Source organism: Coenobita brevimanus, chromosome 89 (assembly GCF_032717465.1).
Source record: "Coenobita brevimanus isolate Jiangsu-jjx chromosome 89, ASM3271746v2, whole genome shotgun sequence".
In the NCBI taxonomy this organism is placed as follows: Eukaryota; Metazoa; Arthropoda; class Malacostraca; order Decapoda; family Coenobitidae; genus Coenobita; species Coenobita brevimanus.
This window is the reverse complement of record NC_137042.1, coordinates 21,544,357-21,569,746: the sequence shown is the minus strand read 5'-3', so window position 1 is coordinate 21,569,746 and position 25,390 is coordinate 21,544,357. Positions and strand designations below refer to the sequence as shown.

The 25,390-nt window shown below is 40.1% G+C and overlaps 1 protein-coding gene across 1 annotated transcript; it reads right to left on the bottom strand.

Annotated features, from left to right (window-relative positions):
- Positions 1–16,745: 16,745 nt before the first annotated feature.
- Positions 16,746–24,265, bottom strand: LOC145411318 (uncharacterized). The gene is made up of 5 exons (XM_080281345.1): positions 24,224–24,265; positions 19,657–19,732; positions 18,961–19,072; positions 18,435–18,521; positions 16,746–17,350 (listed from the first exon to the last, which is right to left on the bottom strand). Exons 2-5 carry the CDS (start codon positions 19,722–19,724, stop codon positions 17,234–17,236), a joined length of 384 nt encoding a protein of 127 aa, XP_080137471.1. The 5' UTR covers positions 19,725–19,732; positions 24,224–24,265; the 3' UTR covers positions 16,746–17,233.
- Between the last annotated feature and the right edge of the window lie 1,125 nt (positions 24,266–25,390).

Below are 25,390 nucleotides of genomic sequence, written 5' to 3'. Positions count from 1 at the left end.
GTAAATGTGTACAGAACCTTTCTACTTCATTTTTTACACTGGTAATAGGGTTAAGTTACGATTTTTTCTCTACAATTTCTTACTGGTCATACTCAGTTTCTGTCCACCTACTGCCTAACGACGCATCCTGTGAGAGGTTAGCTAATATATATATATATATATATATATATATATATATATATATATATATATATATATATATATACTGTATATATACTGTATATATATATATATATATATATATATATATATATATATATATATATATATATATATATATCCCGGACTTTATCTGTCCCTGCTCAGTAACAACCTTCCCTCCCAAAACACCAAATCCTTCTTCCTATCCGTATATATGGGGACCTGGATGTAAACTCACAACTAAAGGTCGTGTTTTAGGGGAAGGGTGAGACTTGGTAATACTGCCTGTCTGTCTTGATGACCCTCATGTTGTCGACAGGCGTCAGGACCGTATTCTTAGAGGGCTCGTAGCATCTCTTCCTTGGGAATTTATATTTCATTTAACATCTTTTTTCTTGTACGTTATTTATATAATTTCAGTACCAACAGTATTTGAATCCACTGCACACAAGAGGATACTGAGGTGTGATGAACAAAATAAATCGCTAAGGAAGAGGTGTAATCTCCAGACCAACTTCAGCCATCTTCTTGTCTCCAACCGTTTAGTTATTTCAATACTTTCCTCTTGGAGCGACGCAATATCGGTATTATTCACTCGCACTTATCCAGCCCGGCCAGATATAAGATGGATGACTTCTTGAACCTCACCCTCAGGAGTGATAAGATTCAGTTACTATCTACAGTTCGTCCGCCTTCATTTGGAATTTTTCGTTCTTTCGTAGCTCATTTCTCGCAGCTCAACGATAAAACAAAACAGCACTAAGGCTCTACATCCTTTACATAGCACAGCTTTGTGACTACCACCATATTCTTGTGTTTACCTCTTGCCTAGCATTCAAGATGGACAAGCAATTTCAGGATAAGTTAAAGTGAGCAGAGTACAGTGAACAGCACGCTCTAGTCGGAGTGACGGAATTATCATTTTCATGAGTTCCTCCCAAAGAGATAACTTGAGATTTTTCAGTCACGTCACTAAAGGGAGTACGCGGATTGTCAACCAAACTCTCCAAAGCTTAAGAAATCGTCTGAAGATAGCAAAGATATAATACAAAAGATGTTCTCTGACTGAATGTGTTAACAGTAGATCAACAACACATCAACGGAGGGATGACATCCCTAAAACGGCATTAATCCTGTCATCCCCAGGGGGTCTTTTGCATTATATTCTTGTTACTCCCTAACGATTATATACAGCTTAGGAAGGACCTCTCGTAATGAAAGGGTTAATAGTAGTAGTAGCTGCAACCCAAGTCTCAAGTGAACGTGAACCCGGTGAACTGCAGACTCGATGCCCTCCTCCAGCAGACTACCATTTCTCTTTTCTTTTTTCGGGGAATCGGGAGTAGATTATATACGGTAACCGGACAGTGCATCAGCCCAGTCTTATCGGTGCCACTACACGCAGACGCCCTTTCCAGCATCACAGGGATTAATGAAGGCAATGTCAAACATGTTTAAAAAAAAAAAAAATCCATCCTAAACTGAATTAAATCGTATGGAGATGGCAAGTTTGGAATAAAAAAAGAAATCATGTCACCGTTCTGAAAGTATTAAAGTGACAACAGCAAACCTCTTCACTCCCATGACTTTTTTTTTATTCTAGCAACCTCCATACTATTTTACTAACTTTTCCTACTAGATGGGCTACATACATGGCCATTAACCCTTTAAATTTTTCCCCTTAATCAAGTACTGCGATGCTTCCTCGTCCACATCAGTCAGTCTCTCTCTCTCTCTCTCTCTCTCTCTCTCTCTCTCCCCCCCCCTCTCTCTCTCTCTCTCTCTCTCTCACACACACACACACACACACACACACACACAATCACCCATTCCACTTCACACTTGTCCGTCACTGTCCTCCGCTGACGTACATTTAGTTTTTACTGTTGCTACTTCCAAACGATTTTATTTAGATTAAGAGACTTTTCGAACTGAAATAGTTACATGTAGCTCTCATAAACCCTTTCACAACCAGACGTTTCCTATAACTGAAAGAAAATGGTCTGTATCATCATCATCTTCATCCGGACCCCTTTTCCCATCTAAGGATGGGATGATGTCCGTGCTGTAGCTACAATGAAATGTGAAACTACTTGATGGATTGAGAGTGTTAAGCAAACTTCTGTTCCTTGGCAGTACATAAAAGACAAGCGAGTGACCAACCATGAGAAGCGCTATACCTGATGACGGGAAAGAGGTGACGTTGTTCTTACCTAATCTTACCTAATTGTATCTTTACAGGAATGAGTCAAGCTCGTACTCTCCCGTGTCTTAAACCATATTTATCGTACATATCCTTAAATTTGCGAATTGTTTTGGCACACACTATTTCATTCGGTAGTGCATTCCATTGATCAATTGCTCTGTTTGGGAAACTGAATTTCCTTACGTCTTTATCACCTCTCTTCTTATGCAGTTTTTTTGCAGTGTCCTCTTGCTGATGCTTCTCCATATGTTAAGTAATCATTTATGTCTATTTTCTCCTTTCCTGATATGCATTTATATAGCATTATCATGTCACCTCTTTTCCTTCTCTCCTGTAGTGTTGGTAGATTCAGTTTATTTAGTCTTTCTTCGTAGCTTAGGTCCCTTAAGCTTGATATCCATCTTGTAGCGGCCCTTTGAACTTTTTCAATCTTGTCTATGTGCTTTTTGAGATGAGGACTCCAGACTACTGACGCATATTCCAGGGTTGGTCTAATGAATGATGTTATTATCCTTCTTAGCATGTCTTCATTTATGTATGTGAATGCTATTCTCATATTTGCAAGCAGTGTATACATGTTCCGTACCTTCTCGTTGATGTGGTCAGCCGGAGATAGTCTGTTATTGATAATCACACCTAGGTCTTTCTCTCTTTCTGATGTATATAGGGTTTTGTTTCCTAACTTATAATCCCAATCAGGTCTTTTTCCACTTTTACCAAACTTGATTACATGACACTTGTCCACATTGAATTCCATTTGCCATGTACTACTCCATTCATGAAGTTTATTTAATTCTTTTTGCAGCTCTTTACAAGAGTCTGTGTTAGTAATTCTCCTTTGTATTTTTGCATCATCTGCAAACATATTCAGATAGCTCTCATTTCCAGTGTTACTGTTTATATCATTTATATACACTAAAAACATGATTGGTGCCAGCACTGAACCCTGTGGTACTCCACTAGTCACTTCTTTCCATGATGAGTAGTTTCCTTGTGTGTGTGTGTGTGTGTGTGTGTGTGTGTGTGTGTGTGTGTGTGTGTGTGTGTGTGTGTGTGTGTGTGTGTGTGTGTGTGTGTGTGTGTGTGTGTGTGTGTGTGTGTGTGTGTGTGTGTGTGTGTGTGTGTGTGTGTGTGTGTGTGTGTGTGTGTGATCTCATTCAATTACCTGTGTACATAAGCATTATTCCATCTTTCCCCTGACTGACGCAGCACCCACATGTTCAAACCTTCACTCACACCCACGGCAGCCATCTTTTACCTTATCCATCAGTTCCATCATCTGATACAAGTTCCTCCAGCACCCCATGGGCACAGGCATTTGGACTTAATCCCTTCAGTCCGGTGAAATCTTTATTTGTTCTAGCTGCTCCCAGACGATTTTATAGAGCTTAGGGGGAACCTCTTTTGGTGAAGGGATTAGTGAAAGCTATACCTAACCCTTAAAGTTCGAAAAGTCTGCTCAAAGCTGAAGAAAACTCTCTGGAGATAGTAAGAATGAGATTAAAAAGACGTCACGGAATTCAAGGAGCTTTCTATGGCGCCCGTGACTGGACAGGTTGCTTGATACGTTAAAGGCAGTTATAATAATTCTCCGTACTGCTTGAGGACGCATTGTATCTCGCTAGCAGGGGTACCCGGCGTTGCCCGGGCCAAACAGGCGAACACCCTAATCCTATTTGTTCTAGTTCAATCTTTCTTTCTACTCCAGAAAGACCATGTAACACTTATGCTTTTGAAAAGGGGTAATAAAAGGTACATGAACTTTCTATTTCAGCTTTCGCAGACTAACGCACAATATTTGTGTGCACTTGCTTACTGTTACCGTTGACCTCAAACGGCCTCGGAGGTCTACCTCACACAGCCTATGTCCGAACTGGAGGTCATGTGAGTCTTCATGCCAAAAATTGGGATGCTGGGTCCTGTCGTTCGAGCGTGTATTACCGGTGACCTCAAATGACCTCCTACCAGTGACCTTAAATTATCGCAGCGGTCAACCTCACATACCCTACGTCCGAACTGGAGGTCATGTGAGTCTCCAGGCCAAAAATTGGGCTGCAGGGGTACGCGGCGTTGCCCAGGCCAAAAAGGCGAACACCCTACCGGTGACTTCAAATGACCCAGATCTGAATTTTGACCCCAAAAAAACCATCCTCGAGTCACAATGATTTAGAATACATATGGATCTGGGAGTCTCAGGCCCTTGGTTTGGCCGTGACTGAAGGACAAACAACAACACGGCTCTTTATATATATATATATATATATATATATATATATATATATATATATATATATATATATATATATATATATACTGTTGCTGCCTCGACTCTTGCACAGGTCAGGGGACACTTTTCAAACTGGAAGGATTACAATATACAGCCATCATCATTTCCACTAATACTGAAAGCCCTTTGTAATATTAATGGAATCGTCTGGAGGTGGCAAGACTATAACAGACGTAATTGTCCTGTACGGGTTTAAATTCTGAAACCATTCCTCTCCCTCCTGGTATAACTTTTCCGTAGGTTTCATTTACGGTGTCACTGATAAACGTAAAACTGTGTGTAAACAGGTGACTTAGGTACACATCTTATTTTGTTAAAGTGAGTGAGAGCTGATAAGACTATCTCACGTACTGACAACCGAGACACATTCCTGTAAACAATGGTTTTACTCGCATAATAATGCTTTGTTGTTTGGTTCAGCTGTTCTTAACTGTTGTAGGGTCCAGCCGCTCCTTTCTTGATTTGATTTTCAATATATATATATATATATATATATATATATATATGTATATATATATGTATATATATATATATATATATATCATCCATCCACCCATCATCCAATCCTACATTGCCCCATGAGAAGCGTAGGAGCCCGGGGCTAGGCAGTTGGTCCCGACACTGAAGATGAGAGTGACCAGCCTCACTCATCCCTGAGTGGCATTACATGAGCAATCAACCTCAATCATCCCTTACATATAAAGCTTCACCGACTCAATCTAACTGGAGCGCAATAATTACCCACTAAACCACCAGGCGCCAAAAATTTGGTTATATGGTTACCACCCAGCGTAGTAAATGGTTTCCTGGTGCACAGGAAACCATTTGGCTTGTCACTCAATGTAGAGTCACCCACAGGCTGAAAGAAGTGGAAAGAATGAAGGAAAGAAAGACAGAAGAGGGAGTGTAGTCACCCGTAGGCAGAAGGACAAGGAATGAATGAAGGAAAGACAGAAGAGAATGGAAGGAAAGAAGGATGGAGAGGAAAGGGCAGACACCCGAGAGCAGCTCTACATTGAGTGAGTGGATGGTGAGCGTCCCCACCTACCACACACACACACACACACACACACACACACACACACACACACATATATATATATATATATATATATATATATATATATATATATATATATATTATGGCCGGCAGCAGATATTCTTCCGCCCTCACCTGCAAATCACCTAAGCTACATGCAATACGGTGGCTCCCAAAGTACGTAGATAGCTGATAATCCACGATAAAAGTTCGTCTAAAATTTCGCCTATTTCTAACTTTTCTTCGTCTATTCGTTAATTGGGAAAGTTTTAGTATACCGATGTTTCTATGACCATAGATGATTTTTATATGATGCGTCAGGGAGGAATGCCCTAAGCGTGAACCAAGGAAACAATGTAAAATGGTAAAGTTTTGTTCTTGATTGGTAAAAGATGCTATTTAGATACTTGGAGAGAGAAACGAAGTCTCGTCTGATCTGAACTCTCTCAGGCTTCTATGACTCATCCAGCTGAATAAAGTAGTATAGCTTTAGCTGGAATAAAAGTATAGTTAATCCAACGATAAATCTGGTCGAAGTAATTTTTGTAGAGGAAAGAGCACAGGATGAGGCAACGCGTGGTTTGGCCTATGCCTACACGAGATAAAGTAAGTGATCCAGATCTGGGGAAAATGTTAAAAAAAAAAAAAAAACAGCCGTATACTCAAAACGCATACCTCGATGGGCAAATACACGCTCCATATTCTGATGATAATTTTTGAAGTGCGTGACGACGTGTGTGACCTCTCTGTGGCATTGGTGACTGAAATGTGGGATGCAGGTCTATCATATCTACGTGTGTTCCATAATGTCCGTAAAAAATTAGGATGCTCGCCACTGACGTAACTAAAGCACATGGTCGTAGGTCTCAAAGTGACGAATACTGCTATTCTTAAAAGATGTATATCTGCGATATTTTCTATGTACGCATAAGAACAATACTGACGTATATAACTGTAACGGACACAGCGAAATTTATTGCAGAATCGGACTTTCTGGGAGTGAAAGTGCTAAACAAATTACCGCACTATTTTCTTCATGGTGGCAGAGTTGGAATGGTACAAGGGTGTGTCGGCAGTGGAAGTGATGCATATGAAAGTCGCAATGATCTAATGGTTGCCTCTGTGTCATCGTCAGAGTATGCCACCGGTATAAAATAACAAGATGCAAATATATTCAAACATATGGACAGACATACGATAAGCACCTGTCTGTTATGGCTTGGTTTTCAAACTCTAAACTCACGGCACGGGCAGATAGCGAGACGAACGCGTCATTATCATGACACCGCGGCTCCACTGGTGTATGCAGTACAAATTAGTGTCAACAGGTGAGTCATGTATACTACCATGGCTGAATCAAAGGGTGTAATTTCTCATATACCGACAGAAATCAAGGCCTTTAAAACTTGCTTGGAAAAATACATAGGATTAACTTTCTCGTTCTTGTATTATTTCTTCTTCCATATCCTTTTAATCATAATGAAATTAATAAATATTAACAAAATACTTTCTCGTCAGTTTATTGAGTACAGTACTGAAAATGAAGGAAGGGTGAAAACTCTGCATCAAAAGCTTAAATAAGACATTAATGGGTATTACATAAATCAAATGTAAAAATGACAGCCCTAACCAGCGATGAAATCAACGATATGGCCGAGCTGACAAAGTATAGGAGCATTCTCAGAATGCATACCTCCGCCTAGCTAGGACCATCCCCCCTTTCAACCCTGATCTGAGGCATTTTTCGTCCAAAATTTAATTACTTGTTCCTCTCATGGGACTCGATCAGCATTTCAAGTTTGATGGTTACATTCATTAGTTTTTCCATATGCTAACTCACACACAGGCAGACAGACAAATCGAGATAAACACAAAAACTCCTTGGCGAAGGTAACAAAAAGAAGGCAAGCTTTCCAGTCACAGTAACAAACACGGAAAGTATAATCCGGTAAGTGTATTGGTTTAGTCTAAGCAGCGGAATGACGTTGCCAGTTCGCTTCTTACTGTTACAGTTTGTTTCCATATTTTTTCTTATTTTCATGGAGGTAGCCTAAACGATTACTTCAATTTTATCCATGTTTTGTATCCTTGATGCGTGTTGTTTCCTGAGCATAATGGCGGACACTTACTAAAATTCTGCGCAACTGTACCGTATATATATATATATATATATATATATATATATATATATATATATATATATATATATATATATATATATATATATATATATATATATATTCCATTTCGGCGTTTCTGGTTAAATTACCAGTACCTTTGGATAGGTTTGGTTAGACCGGGTTAGGTTAGGATAAGTATGATTGTTATATTGGATTTGATACCAGGCAATGTTTTGGTTCAATTAGGTTAAGTAGGGTAACCTAAGATTCGTTATAGTGGATTTGGTGCTTGGTCTGGTTAGGCTTGGTTAAGTAAGGTTTGTTATATTGGATTAGGTTATGCTTGGTCTGATTAGGCTAGGTTTGGTTAGGTTATTTTGAGTTGTAAGGATATATTTTGTTCGGTTAAATGAGTTCACGTTAGTTAAGGACAGGTTATAAATATTTAAGGTTAGGCTAGCACAGATGTAAAACAAGAAAGAAAAAAATGTTGAGCACGTTTTAGAAAGCATGCCAATACATTTAAGAAACCAACACGTGAATCTGAATGAACATTGATAAAAAACAACAGGGAAAACAAAATCAGCAATAAATAATCATTTACCATCATAAAAATTAGAAAAATACAGAACACAACCTGGGAGAGAAGTGTTTCGGTATTTTGCTACTTAAACCGAGCGACAGGTTTACCTAATATCCAACCTACGAAACATTAGACAGCAAAAAATTAAATAACGTTAAAACAAATAATAAATAATATGGGTACGTCATTACATATACTGTATACTGACGGATAAAAATATCACCAATCGTTTGCGATTTGATTCTACTTTTATGTTATTTCTAGCAGGAAAGGTTAACAGGAACCCTAAAACCCTATGACTACTAGACTTGTAAGCAGTCTGTCAGCTAAACAAAATAATAACCCATATGTCCATAGAAGCCAAAAGGTATAGTCGTACCGCAATACAACTAAAATGCTGAAATACCCCACCTGCGCAGTGTGTGGCGTGGTGGTGACAGAGGGGTCAATGGGTGCGGGTGAGGCGGTGCATTGAAGGGCGGACGATGGCTCAGATCTTACTCAGTTTCCAGGACAAACAATTCTTCCTAACTGCATCCAATTATCATATTTCATTATTGATGGTGGAAGGGGGTGGCCGCTCTCGTTCTGAAGAACCTAGTCTTCAGAGCATGGGTGAGACTCCATGGTAGTTTGTCAAGGCCTGTATTAAGTGCTGCCATGAACACAACACACTGCTAGTTTATGCATTTATATGAAAGATAGCACGAATTTTGATCGGCTGACTGATTCCCTTACGAGAATAGTATACACGCACAACTCAGTTTAACTGCGCAATGTGGTTTGTACAATGTACTCATTCTAGTTGGGTTTTTCTTGTTAAATCTGACGAGACAGGGAGAGGCCGTAACCGTTCTCTGATGAGCTCAGCTTCAGTGGGCTATACAGTATATTGTGACTTTAAGGCCAATACAGGTAGATAACCGCAACCACTGGAAGTGATACACTAACATTAAGTTGTGCACATCAACACGTCCGTTCGCGTACACTCACAAATAAACAATCCCAAAACATCCTCGCGCTAGAACCGGTGTGTTCGTCGCAATCTGAGCATCCAGAGTTCAAACTGTTCGTGTGTACGGACCTACAGTATGTGGTCTATGTGAAAACTGAACCTCCATCCCTGCTCGAGTGGGATATTTATCGAAGTAAATGTGTCCATCTTTCACATACACGTGCTTCGACACAAGCTTCGGCCTCCGAATATTTTTGCTTCATTACCTCAGTGTTAAAGCCACTTTCATATCTCTCTCCACTAAGACGGTTGCCATTCTCGAACTGCCACATGAACGAGGTCAGGACAATCTATTCTACACCTTTATTGCGTTTACCATCATCGTATACATCAACAATGCCTCTGTGAGGGCGAAAATAGCACGGATGACGGATTCGAAGTTGTTGGCCGAACATCCTGCTTCCTCCAGCGCTGGTGAATAACTCTCCAAGTCCTTGTAACAGCCAAAGGTGACAACTACCCGTCACTCGTAACCGAGAGTTGTGAAGTCACAGCTACTATGAGGTTTCATAAAGTTCTTAGGATTTTTCGCAAATTTATGAACAATCATAAGAGCTTACGCGTAATCATTAGGACTTTGCTTTGATAAATACCGGTCCAGAACTATACTGTACAATAGGCTGATTTTCGCTGTTTTATGAACGATCATATGAGCTTACGAGCAATCATTAGGACTTAGCTTTAATAAATACCGGCCCAGAACTATACTGTACATTAGACTGTCTGCTGGAAACTGTATGCCTATCTGTACACTAAGCATTTCATTCTTGTAACTCAATTTTTGGTAGTTTCCATAAATATTATTTTCTGTACCAGTGGTGCTTTTATGTGTGGGCTGTTGTGCTTTTTTAGCTGGCCAGCGGAGTTTTTTTTTTTTTTTTTGGGGGGGGGAGTACTTTGTGATTTTGCGGAAGACAGAGTACCTACGATAAGAATAAATGATTTTACGGCAGGAGAATTTGAACTAAAATGTGGTGTTCCTCCCTGAAGCTCTCTGCCCCCTACTTCATACATGTTACATACGGGCGACCTGACCAAAGCAGGACCCCTAATAATTACTTATCAATGGAAGTTAAAAGAATGATGGCAGTGATAATGGCATATGCGATAAGTAAGTCATATGAAAAGCTGTGGAAGATAAAACTGACATTAATAAATTTAAAATAATACCATCAGCACAGAAAAAAAAAAAAAATGTCAATAATTGACGGTGCGATCGCTGATTAAGCACAGAGGTACAATTCTGGGACACAAAGATAAATACAAGCGGAATAATATATCATGTTAAACTGAGCATATAGAACAAAACAGGCACTTAACAAGGATTAATATTTTAGAGAATTATTACCAAATATAGGAATATAATTAATAAAATCATAAGTAATACCCATGGTTGAGTACCCTCCCATACAACTGAATACGATCAGTCAAACAATTACTCCATCTACAAAGAATGCAAAACAAGGCAATCAGAATACATCTCAATGAAAGTTATCCTTACCCCAAAAATACTTAGCAAATGCATCAGGAAACCAATATAAGCCCTAGTAACATCAAATTACACAGAACGGCTGCTAGAAAATGGAAAAGGGTGGAAGAAATAGACTTTTAATTCAAATTCTAAGTAATTATGAAAGTGATAAAGAACACAAATGGTTTCCGAGATCAATCAAAAGACTACATGAAGAACTGGAACCCATAGCCTACATGTGTACACAGATAGACTATTGATCACTATATATATATATATATATATATATATATATATATATATATATATATATATATATATATATATATATATATATATATATATATATATATATATATACTAATTATCAATGACAGATTGACTGAAACTGGGAAGTTAATGAACAAATGTCTTCGACGACAGTATGAGTGCTTGTATGAACAGAAATGTGTGAAGGAACTGAGACAGAATGATGCATGACAAGTGTTAAAGACTGCACGAATGACAATGTGTGGATTCAACTAATATACTGTACTATAGCAGTAGCCATGTGTCTGTGTGTGTGTGTGTGTATTTTGGGGCAGCCAAAACTACACATTCAAATCATACCAAAATTGGCACAAAAATTGCAAAAAATTCGCTGATGAGAAAAAACTTCGTCTCATCACGATTGAAAAGCTTTACAATATTTAATGAGCGATCAAATTTTGACCAAAAAACGCCACGGCAAAAAGAATCGAAGAGAGGCGCACATTTTCGTAAAAAGATGAGATGAATTTTGTCATCAACGAGGAAACGAGAGCGAAGCACGAGAAAGCGAGCGCGCTGCGTGAAAGCCCTTCGCAGGAGCAAGTGCGAGAGGGCCCGAAGGGCCCACGAGCACTTGTATGGTAGCTATGAGTGAGAATGTGGCTGAACAGATGAAAGTCCATAAAGAATATGGAAAAATTGTGCGAAAGGATATGAGTGAATGTGCTGGTTGGCTGGCGGGAGTGACTACAACAAATGGATAAATATATAATTAATAAAAAGTGCAATAAAATAAAAATACATATCCATTAATACACTGTTAATGTATATGATGGACCAGTGGTTAACAAGCGCTGAAGCTAACACCTGAAGTGGCCTCCCACGGGTATAACAGAGAATAAAAAAACAGATAAGCTGGTGATAACAAAGCAGAAGCTCTAAGCGTCAGAGCGGCCTCTTCATGAAAAAATGCAACCAACACAACAGGTGGGAACGAGAAGCCTTACTTAAGATAATAAATCGGACAGCAAGATGGATAGCCCACCATCTCTAAATATATACTCGTATTTTTATTTCTCATTTCACCTTCTTAATCTCTGTCTTTTCTCCCTAGTGAGTGAACTACACATACTCGATTTCAGTTTCTATCGAATGTTCGACCTGATAGAAGAAATAAAGGGCAGAAACAAAAAGGAAATGTAGAGGACGGAGAGAATGGACAAAGGCTCCATCCAGTTGCCTCTTACGACAAGCAGGGATACTGGGGAAGTATTCTTTCCACCCCCACCTCCCTCCCCAGGAAGAGTCTGAAAGAACATAAGTTTCACTTATGGTTAAGTCTGAAATGTGCTGTATAATAACAGCTGTGCTGCCCCTGCACCATATAACGGTAGACCGTATCACCAAGAAGTATTACTGTCACCGTCCTTATTCTGACATGTATATAACCACATTTCATTGTGCAGTGTACGTGGTGTATCAATATCAGTGCAGTGTAATGTTCCATATACCCATTTTTGTCATTTTTATTACCTGAATGGTAGGCTGAAACTCATAAACGTAACGACTTTTATCATGTAATAGTCCGCCTGTTCTTACACAGTTCATTTACCCCTTAATCTGAGAGGTCTCCCTTAAATTGAATAAACAGTCAGACTTTAGCATGAACTAAATCGTTTGGCATCAACAATATCAAGTACGTCCTCAGGATGAAAGAGTTCAGCACGAGGCATCTCTCGTGCTCAAGGTGCTCAGAAAGGCTGTTTCGAGTACGACATTCACATACAGAGGAATCTAATTTGCTGAACGAGACACACAACGGTTGCCCAATTATACGCTGAGTGTGGTGAATTATAGCCAAGAGGGAGGGTGTCCAGCGGTGGAAATGATTGGCACACTGACCATCGGCCGAGTGGATGTGAGGTGAAGGGACACGGATGAAAGTATGAAGGAAGCCGGGACGGTAAGTACTGTGATGTGAGGAGAAGGGACACGGATGAAAGTATGAAGCCGGAATGGTAAGTACTGTATATGAATACAACTGAATCAAGGTAGGTTTGTGAGGACAGGCATTCCACATCCTAGATGTACTGAGATACGGCGTCACACAATGGACAAATGAATATAAAACACACACACACATACACAGAACAGAAAGCAGTTGCTAACGGGCCTTGGTGTCATATTCGTCAGGTTTGGAGGGCGCCCATCACATGCTCCATACCAGTTTATTTCAAGACAAGGCATGTCGATACGCATGTAATGGCCCTACAGGGTTGCCAGGTTGGTAACACGTAAATGTGCCAAATGCCTCCAAGAAATATGCCAAATTATGCCAGAACTGTGCACTATATTTTTCCTAAAAATGAGAGAGAGAGAGAGAAAGAGAGAGAGAGAGAGAGAGAGAGAGAGAGAGAGAGAGAGAGATCCCAGAAATTAATATTAACCAAAACCCCTTTACTCACCTTTAGTTAGAATGCAACTGCAATAACATCATCAAACTGTTCACTCATGTACTCCTGATGCACATGTTGGGTTGATGTATCCATACTTCTAGATGTGGATGCGCCCTCTGATCCATACATGGAGTCATTGAACAAGCTTAGCATTTTTTCTGTAACAATTAAGCCTTTGCAGCATTTACCACTGAAGTGCAGTCTCGTTTTTACTCTTATGATTGCAATTAGCATGCTAGTTGAAAGTTAATTTGCAGCTTACTCTTCACATTTGTGACGTGGGAAAAAATGCTTTCCACCACTAAACGGTCCAACTGTCCCAACTCCCAACGGCTGATGTTTTATTGACTACATTATCAATATTGGGTCAATCATTATTTCGTTCAGTGTCTTACTATGAATATAAATAAAAAGACATCGAGACATCCTTAAATCTGCCAATAATAATGCCAAACGAGGTTTGGCATAAGCGATTTTTTTTTAAAATGCCAACCAGACCTTGAAAATGCCAAATTGGCATTATTATGCCAAACCTGGCAACCCTGTGGCCCTATAATACCATTTGTGATGCTGGGTAGAAATAAATATTGAATCGTCACTGGATCTGTTCATTCAACACCCAGTGGGACGGCACGCCTTGAAGTACGGTAATGTTTAGCAGATCCTGTGACTGGGGGGGTATGGTGGTAGATATGTTACGTCCCATGTAGAAGACTGATGATCGAGTCCAATGAAACAGGAGAGAAAAAAATAGTAGGTATGAGCGATTAAGCGTAATAAAAACTCTTCCCCAACAACTTAAAATTATTCAGAGCACATGTATAACATTTCATGCATGTTACTCATGGAAACATACTTTATCAAATGGACATATAACAGGGCACATCAGAATAATAAGGAAGGAACAACTTCGATTTTTTTTTTTTTTTTTTTGGGGGGGAGGGCTTAAAAATATGAAATGTAAACTATCAGAGGGTCTGCAAAGCATCCAACCACGACGAGAATATGCCCCTGCTTCAAAGGTGTTGTATACCAGTAGAGTGGCGGAACTTCCACTGGATACTCAGATCACCCATGGATAGACAGATAATACTTTTGGTAATCCTTTATATCTATCTATTTTATCAGTCACAGTGTCATCTCCGTATTTTCCGTCGCAATACGTTTAAACTATCTACAAAACATAAGAATACCATATAGCCTACATAATCCTTATTCACGCACGAAGGGGCGAGGTTCAGTGTTAAGGAAGCAAGCCAGCGCATCTCAAGAGTCCACCATCTCACTTGCACTGGATGTAAAACCCAGTATAGAAATTTTTCTGCTGGTTAATAAGCATCCCTGCTCATTCACATCTGGCCAGCATCAATTATATCACCATCAAAGTCACTATGCAAATCTTGAAAAACATCATCCTCTTTCTCACGACATTAATTTTAATGTGTGAGTGTAAGACGCCATCGATTAATGCATAGATAGGACAATGAATCTTAGAAAAAGGCTCCCTAACTGATGGCCACATCTGTAGGCCTATACATACAAATTCACATATGCAATCAGCACGGCCTGTTTTATAAATTCATTATTTCTAATCATAGGAAGAGCCAGCTAATTTAAACACGAGGTCATTCAAGTATTTTAGTCAGTTCCTTCCACCTCGTAAGCTAGCTACAAGCACGGAGGTTCGATGTTTTCTGTTTGGTTCCATTGAGTACCATCAGATCCCTCCCCGATGCCCTGATCCTCCAAATCAAGTGTTTATGGAATTATGGCAATGTGGATTGAAAGGCACTTAGGCCGAGCTTCTTTGGTCTTCTCGGGAATTGTTATTGCTTTCGTGAACTAAAGCAATCTGATCGCGCTCATCACTTAACGGAAGTTATCATCTCGCTCATGGAAGCATATATTGTTTTTGTTACTTCATTACTCTTGTCGTAAGTCTTGGCTTAATCACTTGTTATCTATTGTTGCCTACAAGGAGGTGGTGTTGGAAAAGCACCCGTGTCAAACCAGCCATGAAACATACTGCATCCACTTCAACGTTTCTGCACAGAACTGTGTATCTGTTCATCCATTACCATCGATCCAACTCTTTACTCTGCAAAGAACAAAGTCATTTGTACTGTCATGGATTTCGTGTACAAACTCTTCCCACATCTCCATTAACTTTAGTACATCCATCTCTTTCACCCTCTTTTCCTCATGCCTGACAGTAAAACTTCTTAGATGTATTATAGCCACATTACATGATAGATGTACACCCAGACTGATCCTCTTGTTCTCAAGATCTGTTCTTCTGTACTGACACTACCTACAGTAAGCATACTTTTTCGTCTTGTCAATTTCCCAATTTCCTTCCCACATGAACTTTCTCCCACTCAGCATGCTGCCGCAAGTTGTATCTGAACTCCCACTAATGTCAGATTAATTCTTGTATTACTGGTATTCCTGATAAGGGTATCTTCAACATGTAAATTTTGAAGCACCTCTTGTCTTTCTTACCATCAATCGTCTGGGGTGCTCTACTACCAATATTCTTACCCTCCCTTCAGATTATTGGTCACTCTCCTTTCGGGATTTAGGGAGGCTTCTTCAATGATCCGGCTAAATCTTTAGCTTCCAAACTGCCCTCCGAAAGTTTCTCTCTTCCTCTCCAGCTGGGCTATAGATACAATTCATTAATTACCTTCCAAACTGTCCTGTACACCATCCTTTCACAAGCTGATGACTCCACGCTTATTTCCACCGCTTCTCATTGCGTCCATCACAACAATCACTATAGCAATCACAGGATGAAGTTTTGATTTGCTCATTCCTTCTAACTTGGGAAAGAGAACCCAGTTCTTAATGCATCCCAAACTCTGTATCTCCATCTTTTAAATCAGCACAATCTACCACATTAATTTTCTTTTACCTTCAGCCAAACTCAATATTGTGCTTCATCGCAAAATACTTACTGTATTTTTTTCTATATATATATATATATATATATATATATATATATATATATATATATATATATATATATATATATACACAAGGAACAATAGATGCATACCGAAGTATTTAATGGCTATCACACAAAAATAATCCGGTGGTCACATATTATACCACAGCTGGCCACAAGAGCATAGACAATCTTTCAGTAATTACCAGCTTCATCATTCATACAGTAATAATTGTCTGAGGAAGTTTTATTTCAATACAACTAGTAACATGTCTTAGAAATGGAGGCACATGAGGGACAATGTGGGGTTGAGATGATCATGGCAGTGGAAATGGCTATACTTAACGAAGGGGTTACCTACTAGGTGATAACTGATGAGAGAACAGTGAGTGGAGAGTACCGAATGGTGAGTGTGTGACCAAGAATAGTATGTAAAGAGTACTGCAATGGATGATGGCATGGACAGTATATGCAAAAGTCTGGTTCTAACACACACTCTTTCTGCAAAGTCTACGAATGCATAACAGTACCTAACCCATTCTACTAAATCCAGAGTACTCTTTCATTGCTACAGCCCGCTACAGTACTCCCACTCTCTACTAGGGCTACAAATTCATGACAATACTCTCTCCACTACTGGTACTAATGCCTGATGGATATATGGCTGGGGTGAAAAGAAGAGCGAGGTTCATGAAGAATCAAGGGGAGTCATGATGAATCTACTTGGCTCTCTCCTGGATCCACGTGCCAACCTTTTCATCCAGATCGGCCACCCTCTGCTTGACGTCCTCGTACAGCTCCTGGAAGCTCTTGTCCCCAATCGCGGATGCCTTCTCCTGTAGATGTGATAGTCAACATATGTGATAGAAGCAATGCAAAATGTCGATTTAAAAAAAAAAAAAAAAAATGTATGAAATAAAATCAAGAGGAGATTGATGAGAAGATATGAGAAATATGGAAACAAACGAAAGAAAATGAGAGAGAAAAAAGAAGAGGATATATAGGAGAAAATGAAGCGAAGATAAATATGTGAAGCTACAGAACGTGGTGAAATTTTTTTGCCATATCAAATGGAGCCAGGATGTCAAGGGCGTGAATAATGAATGAATGGAAGTGTGGCCCATTGAACTGGGCAAACTTTGGCTGTTTGGACGTTGCTACTCGTCATCCTGCCCTAGGGTGAGAGGCCCAGATGATGATGATGATAAATGAGATGATATAAGGAGAGAAACAAAGTGAGATGATAGAGGAGATCCAAGAAATGAAAGGATATGGGATAGAAATAAGGGGGGGGGGAAATGTGTGAGATGAAAGAAAGATAAGATGAACGAGATGAAATGATACATAAGAAGAGAAACTAGATGAAATGAAAGAACTGAGACAGGTAATCAAATGAGACACCAGATAAGAGACAATATGAGAACTGTAGTGGGAAATTTTTTTAGCCTTTTCCTTGTATGAGATAATGTACGCCAAAACTACTCGCACTGCTTAAATGCTAAAATTAAAGCTAATAAGCTGTCAAATTCTACAAAAACTTTTTTTTTTTTTACGAAAACTTTTTGTGAAAATTTAACAATCTATTTGCACTTATCCAGTCATATTACATTCGAACTCTACTTCCCATGCTCACAAACAGCTTCAGACTGTCAACAGGCTGGACCTACCCACGTAAATTATACAGAAAAAATAAAAATACTCGGGCTAAATCACGCCAAATACTCTTACCTCATGAGTTTTTGATAAAAAATTGCTTGACTCTCTACTACAAATGGGAAAATTAGTTATTAAAAAAACTTATTCTTCATATACATATACCGGTACTATATATATATATATATATATATATATAAAACGAGAAACCCTAGACTGTCTCTGGAAATAAACTTCTCCTGTTAAGAATAAAGATGGCGTTGTTACCTTGATCCACTGTCGGGCGGGGGCGAGGGAGGAGACAAGACCCTGGATAGCTTCGTTCTCTTGTACCCATTCCTTCACGTCAGTCACCTGCAACACCCACACGCTTTAATTTCACACACACACACACACACACACACACACACAGACCAGCCTCCTCTCTCGTATACACCAAAAAATGAAACTCTTAAAACAGAAGTGACGTAAACTCAAAACTTTGCTTCTACAAATCGTTTATATAAAATTTTGGAAACTTTTCTTATGAATCCATCCATTCAGTTTTGACGTTCGTCATCAAAAACACCTGTATTATACCAAATATTTAGCATTAAAAACTTCATAGAAACTCTTATGTTACTCGAAAGACTATTTCAACCAGAGCTACCAGTTTATCATCCTAATGCAAATTACTACCAACACATGAGACTGGTTGGATACTGAGACGGCAAAAATACAACAGTACGATTATCACAGACATATCTGGGCTAGACAGACAGGCAGACAGACGGAGAGGGGGAGAAGCACCCACCTTCTCCTTAACATCACTGGCCACATCAGAGGGGGTCTTGGAGGGCAGACTGCCGAAGTACGAGGTGACAGGCTGGAACCATTCCCTCAGAGCAGTGAGGGTACGTGAACCCCTGCAACGAGTGAGTATACGAATGTGCGTGAGTGTATAAATTAGGTGGGTGAATGAGTATGTAAATTAGACGACTGTGTAAATTTGTAAGAGTCTGAGTGTGTCAGGCGAGTTTCATATATTTCTGTTGGCACTGCAGCTACCCGTATGTACTTATATACATAACCTGATTATTAATTCACTTACTCCAATTCTACATTGTATCCTGTTCTCGACAATTGCTGACTTCTCTACCTATTTACCCAGACATACTTAACACTACTTCAGTTCATGACATCTTTTAATGTGTTATTCTTTCTATCTGCAAAAGATGGTACAACTTAGGACAAGAGCTTTTGTACTGAGGGGTATAATGAAGATTGTGTACTGTATAACTCCTCCAGTTAAAAAACCCTCTCCCAATCTAAATAAAAGTCTACAAGTAACAAAAAAAAAAAAAAAGTAGAATTCAGGATGTTAAAAAAGGTATGTGTCCTACTAAGTGTTGTTTTCTAGATGCTCATTTTTTCTCAGACGTAGATATTTATTTATAGACACATTTATCAGGGGAATAAAACTTAAATAAGATATATACAGTATACATACTCAGCGGGTGCAGCGTAGGCCCCAGCAGCTATGACCCCCAGCACGGCAAGAAAACACCAGGCACGCATTTTGTGTACTGCAACAAAACAAATTAACACCATATTGCAAATATCACATTATTGTTTGGCTGTTATTTCATTACACTGTCACCAGTTCGATACATCAACCAGGACAACAAAAGTACACTAAATACATTATCATCGGAATCAAGATTTTGCGACTTGAAACTCAAGACTGACCAGACTGCTGCACACACACACACACACACACACACCGCTCGCTGGTGCAGTGGTAACGCTCTCGCTTGCCAACTGGTGGACGGGAGTTCGCGCCTCGCTCAGGTTGCGAAAAGTTTCACTGACGAAGTGGGTGGTTACTGTCCCCCTCGAGCAAGGGGACGGGTGTGTGCGTGTGTGAAGGTCACAGCCTTGCCCTTAGATCGGACTATATGAGCTCTCAGCTCCCTTCCGGGAGGGTAAAAAGCTGACGATCACGACCATCAGGTGATCCTGACCGACCCGGTGAATTACACACACACACACACACACACCTAACTACTGTACTCAGTACCAGAAACAGCTTCCCCCTTTATATATAATAAATAATATATATAAATATAATACACATTATCAAATTTCCCGCCAATAGTGAGGAGTGCGCCTACGTCAGCAATGGCCCGCGTGACTGCTGGGTATCTGGGTAGCATGACGTCAACAGCGCGGGGAAAAACATGTGCGTAGTAACCTCTTTGATCCAATAGCGTACTTTGTTTTAATCTTCAGACTAACCCATTTCACTACTGTAATTAAATAGAAATGACATACTTTGGCTGACGGATTTAAAGTAAGACACCCAGGCACGACAAGAGCATGGTGTACGGTATGATGCAATGTTATGTACAGTATAGTGGTGGTGAAGGACAAGGTGTGCCGTACCTAGAAGTGTGACCTTGAATGTACTCTAACACTTCCAGTACTGTGTTGTTTGATATTTGTCTCGTTTCCCTGTGTGTGTGTGTGTGTGTGTGTGTGTGTGTGTGTGTGTGTGTAAAATGAGGAAATAATGTGCGTGTGAGGGGTGGGAAGGTTCCGGTGGGGGAGGAGGGGAAGAGTGGAAGGGTGGGGGATGAAGGGATGAGGGAAGGGTAGAAGTGGCGGGATGAAGGTGTGGGTGGCGAGTTTGGGGAAGCAGGGATGAAGATGGTAGGGTGGAGAGACACGGAGAGGGACGTGGGTGGAGGGAAGAAGATGGTAGGCTGGGAAAGGAGGGAAGGGCGAGGGTAGGAGCAAGGATGGAGGGGTGAGAAGTGAGGGTGAGAGAAAGCATAACAGGTGGGAGAAATGTGGGTGGAGGGAGAAATAGATGGATGGGAGATATGGGCGTAATAAAATCGTCAGGATATACCATGAACAGAATATAAATATCGCTGTAGAAGTTAATAAAACGAAGACTCCATATCACCTCTTCCTTAAGAATTTGTCTGAATATGGCTAGTAAATATCCTTTTGTAAGTTACCTATGCAGATTACGGTGATAAAATGATGCAACACGGAGGACTGTATGGTGTAGTAAGCTAAATAATAGGGAGCTTCCTTGACCGATGAGAATACGGGCTAAGTTGTTTGTGGTCTTTCCCGAGCAAGATATAATCGTCTGGAGATAAACGCTGTCCAGGTGTTAAAAAGTTAATTCCGTGGTTCTACCCAAGGAAAAGCACCGTGGATGGGATTAGTAAGGGACTATTAAAAGATTATTACCTCCCCTGAGTACTGTATTTAACTTACCCCCGGCGGTCTCACGGGGGTGGGGTGAGTGGTAGGGAGGATCAGGAAGATTGTGATGTGGGGGGAGGGTTAATGAGAGAGAGAGAGAGAGAGAGAGAGAGAGAGAGAGAGAGAGAGAGAGAGAGAGAGAGAGAGAGAGAACATAAGAGAGGATCAATGCAGTAGGCCGGTTGATCCATGCTAGAATCTCCAAGAGGAGTAAGTGAACTACTAGAGAGAGAGAGAGAGAGAGAGAGAGAGAGAGAGAGAGAGAGGAATGCTAAAAAAAAAAAAAAAAAAGTTGTTTCATCACCCACACGTCCACCTCCCTTCCAGCAGGTCTCTCTCTCTCTCCGAAGGAAGGAATGATAACAGGAACGACCGGAAGGGGGGTGGCATGGAAGAGACAGAAGTAATAAATAAGAAAGTAGGCGGAGAGAGGGAAGAAAATGAGAGGAGAAAGTCAATCCAAAGGAGGGATAACAACAGGGGGTATAAGAGGTAGAGGAAATATAATAATAATAATAATAATAATAAGGTAATGGGCAGTAAATAGGAGGGAAGTTAGGGTTCATGGCATGGTCAAGGTTAAGGGGAGGGGAGGGGGTGAAGGGGAAGGGAGGGGGTGAAGGGGTGGGGAGGGAGATGGAGGACAGACAAGTTACCCTATAGCGACCTTAACCTTGAAGTATTAAACCCACAATCTCAGTCTCTGTATACTTTTCACCTATAAACAAACAACTCAGATCTCAGCTAATGTCATACGATTATATATAGCTGAACGTGAGAGAAACCTAAGTGTTTATACTATATCCTTAACAATACCCATACAAACACCAGACGATTTTATTCAGGTGAGTGTCACGTATCTGAACGTTAATATTCACGTAATTTTTTTTTTCTTCAAATAAAATGGGTGACAATGCAGAAAGAGAACATGGGATGCAGTGTGCGAAGGGGAAAAAGAAATTACAAAACTTAAAACAAAATTTAGTTCAAGGGAAAATAATGAATGATGAAAAAGCATAAAACCTTGATAACTGTATACAACCAGAGAGAGAGAGAGAGAGAGAGAGAGAGTTAATCCTCATACAGCAACTCCTTTCCTCTCTTGCCCCCACACCCTCGCCACAGGGTGAAGAGAAAGCTGGAAAGATGAGTGATAATTTAGAAAGAAAGCCAGGAGTCAAACTGTGGTAACGGCCAAAGAAAGTCGGACTTGAAAGATAATGAGACAAAGAATTGAAAGACATGAGTAAAACTACGGACACTCAAAGACAGACAAGAGCCTGGGTGACTGAGATGAAGGTAAGCTTGGAGTAAAATTTAAGAAATTGTCAGAGAACAGTACGGAGAGTAAGGCAGATTGGAGGATATGCAGGTCGAGCCGAGAAAGTCGTGAAGTTACGGAGAGAGAGAGAGAGAGAGAGCAGGTAACTGTACATTAGCGGGCAGTATGCAGTAAGCCGACTCGTGTTCTACTTTTCTTCTACACCAAGACACCCCCAACCACCGCCACAAAACCCACCCCAGTTAGCCAACAGCAATGACTGCCGTTGCTGCCTACAGTAATATGGCTTTGGTATTTAAAGGACAGCGTGATGTCATTTTATCCTGCTTCAACGTATCTCGCTCAGAAGTATACTTCATACTGATTTCACTAGTTTCACATCAGTTTCAACGAGTATAATAATCCATTTTGGATGATATCCTTTCATACTGACTTAAACTATCTAACCATAACGGACCACAAATAATTAAAAAGGCGTCACCTTACCAAAGGGATACACTCCATGTACCGGTGCATCCAGAAACGCCGCTGAATAAAATCGCTTGGCCGTAGCAAAAGCAAAAACAACTAAGACGACATCATGGTCATGGGGTTAGCAAGGGAAACGATTCAGCTAAACGACACAGATGAAGATATTCATCAGTCATTGCATGTGCGTTGAAGGTTATTCGGAGCATCCCTTTCATTTTTTTTTTTTTCTGTGAAAAAGTTCAATATGATCATGATGATTCCAGTAAACTTTATGCTATATAGTAATGGCATGAATGTAATTGCGAGTGGCGGATCACCGACTGATCTGGAGAATGTTATTTATCACACGACCTGCATTGTTCTGAACTTCCAAATACCTTATGGAGTAACGATTAAAGCATCTGATTCAATTATGGGAGCCTGGGGTAAAAATGAAACTTCAGTCACCTGTCACGCAAAATGCTTGTTGATAAAGTTCAGTAAAAAATTAATTCATATTCCATAGACCATTCACACGTCCTCCTCTCCCCAACACATGCAAAGAATTTGTGTCTAAGCCAAACACTGCGGGATATTCCAGACCTGTATTTAGCGGCTCATCCTGCACGAAATTAGCCATAAAATTTCATTCTTAACTACTTCGTGCAGAGGAATATGATGCCTACAGTAGAGTAGTTTGGGGGATTACTACCCACATCTTCCTATACAAAACGTTATCTGACAGAAAAATACAACGATTAAAGTGCTGTAATTAGCCAAGTTTCATTTTTAACCTCCTCATTCCGATGACATGTCTTATTCTTGCTATCTCCTGTTCCATTTTATTAAGCGTTGGAAAGATTTTTCAAGATGGAGAGGTTAACAATCAATTCCTCTCATTACTAGGGAACTCTTCCACAGCTGAATATAATCGCCTGGCAGCAACAATTAAAAGATCGTATTGAAAAGGTTACAGCTTCTCTGTCCTCTGCGGCAAAACGCGATTTGTTGTCTATACCTCGAAGTTAAAATATAAGTTAAAACGACGCTGGGTATAACTTACTGTGAGGCTGAAGGGAGGTGTCTACTCCAACACCTAACTTACTTGCTGAGATGTGTATTAACTGAGGGCAGACCAGCCCGGCGCGGTTTATATACACAGTCTCGCTTACTCACCTACCAAAAACCTTCACTCAATTTGGCGGGCACTAATGTTGGCGTTCAGGTACGATGCAATAATTATGCCCTTGTTCGGCGTTAATTACCTTATCTAAACTCAGAGGAACGGCCAGATGACTGTTAATTACCCCATGTTTCCCTCATAACTACCTATGCAGCCAATTATTTTCTCTCAGCCAAATGCTCATTCTTAGAAAGAAACGATGACTAAAGAACGACGTCATGGTGGCTGTGGCATATGATTGGCTGGCGTCACACAGAGGCTGGCTGGATGTTCACGTGGTCTTCCGGTCACCAGCTCGGATTCATTAACAAACTTAAGATCACCGCCCTGTCGTTGTTATGGTATGTTTTCGCAGGCAAAAAAAAAAAAGAAAAAAAAATGCATGGGAAGATTCTGCTCTTTTCTTTCCTTGTGCGTCCTGCAAATATTATCTGAAATCTAGAGGTAGGAAATGATCATTACAGTCTGACCGTCAATCTGACACTAAGAGATGAAATTAAAAAGTGCATGGGTCTCGGAAGAGGGAGTGTTTTCTTTGGAATTTGAACTTTCCGTAGTACCGTGAACGGCCTTAAACATGTAAATTTTGCAGAGGTTCATACACTAAATTCACCTGCCATACCTGATCCGAACATGCACTGAGTACAACATTGATGTTCACAGAAATGTGCCACTTTGTTCAACGCTAAGAGACTTATCCATCTGAGGAATACCAAAATACATAGGCAACTTGAATAAAAAGAAATCCTCCAGTTGTTTGATATTTAATTTTGTTCCTTCAGCTCGAGGATGTCCTTTAGTAAATCAATCTCTCCACTACCAGACGACTGTGTTTAGTTTGGGAGAGCCCCAGAATAATGAAGGCTACAGCTAAATCTTCAAATTCGAAAAATCTCACCTAAACTCGACAGACCACAAAAAATGACAAGAATGAAATTGGAAGTATGTCATCAGAAAGACAGTTCAAATGAAAGCCGAGGGGAAGAAATGTACTCTTTTAAGATTTTTGTTATCGCGCTTCAACTACAAAACCACAGATCTGGCAAC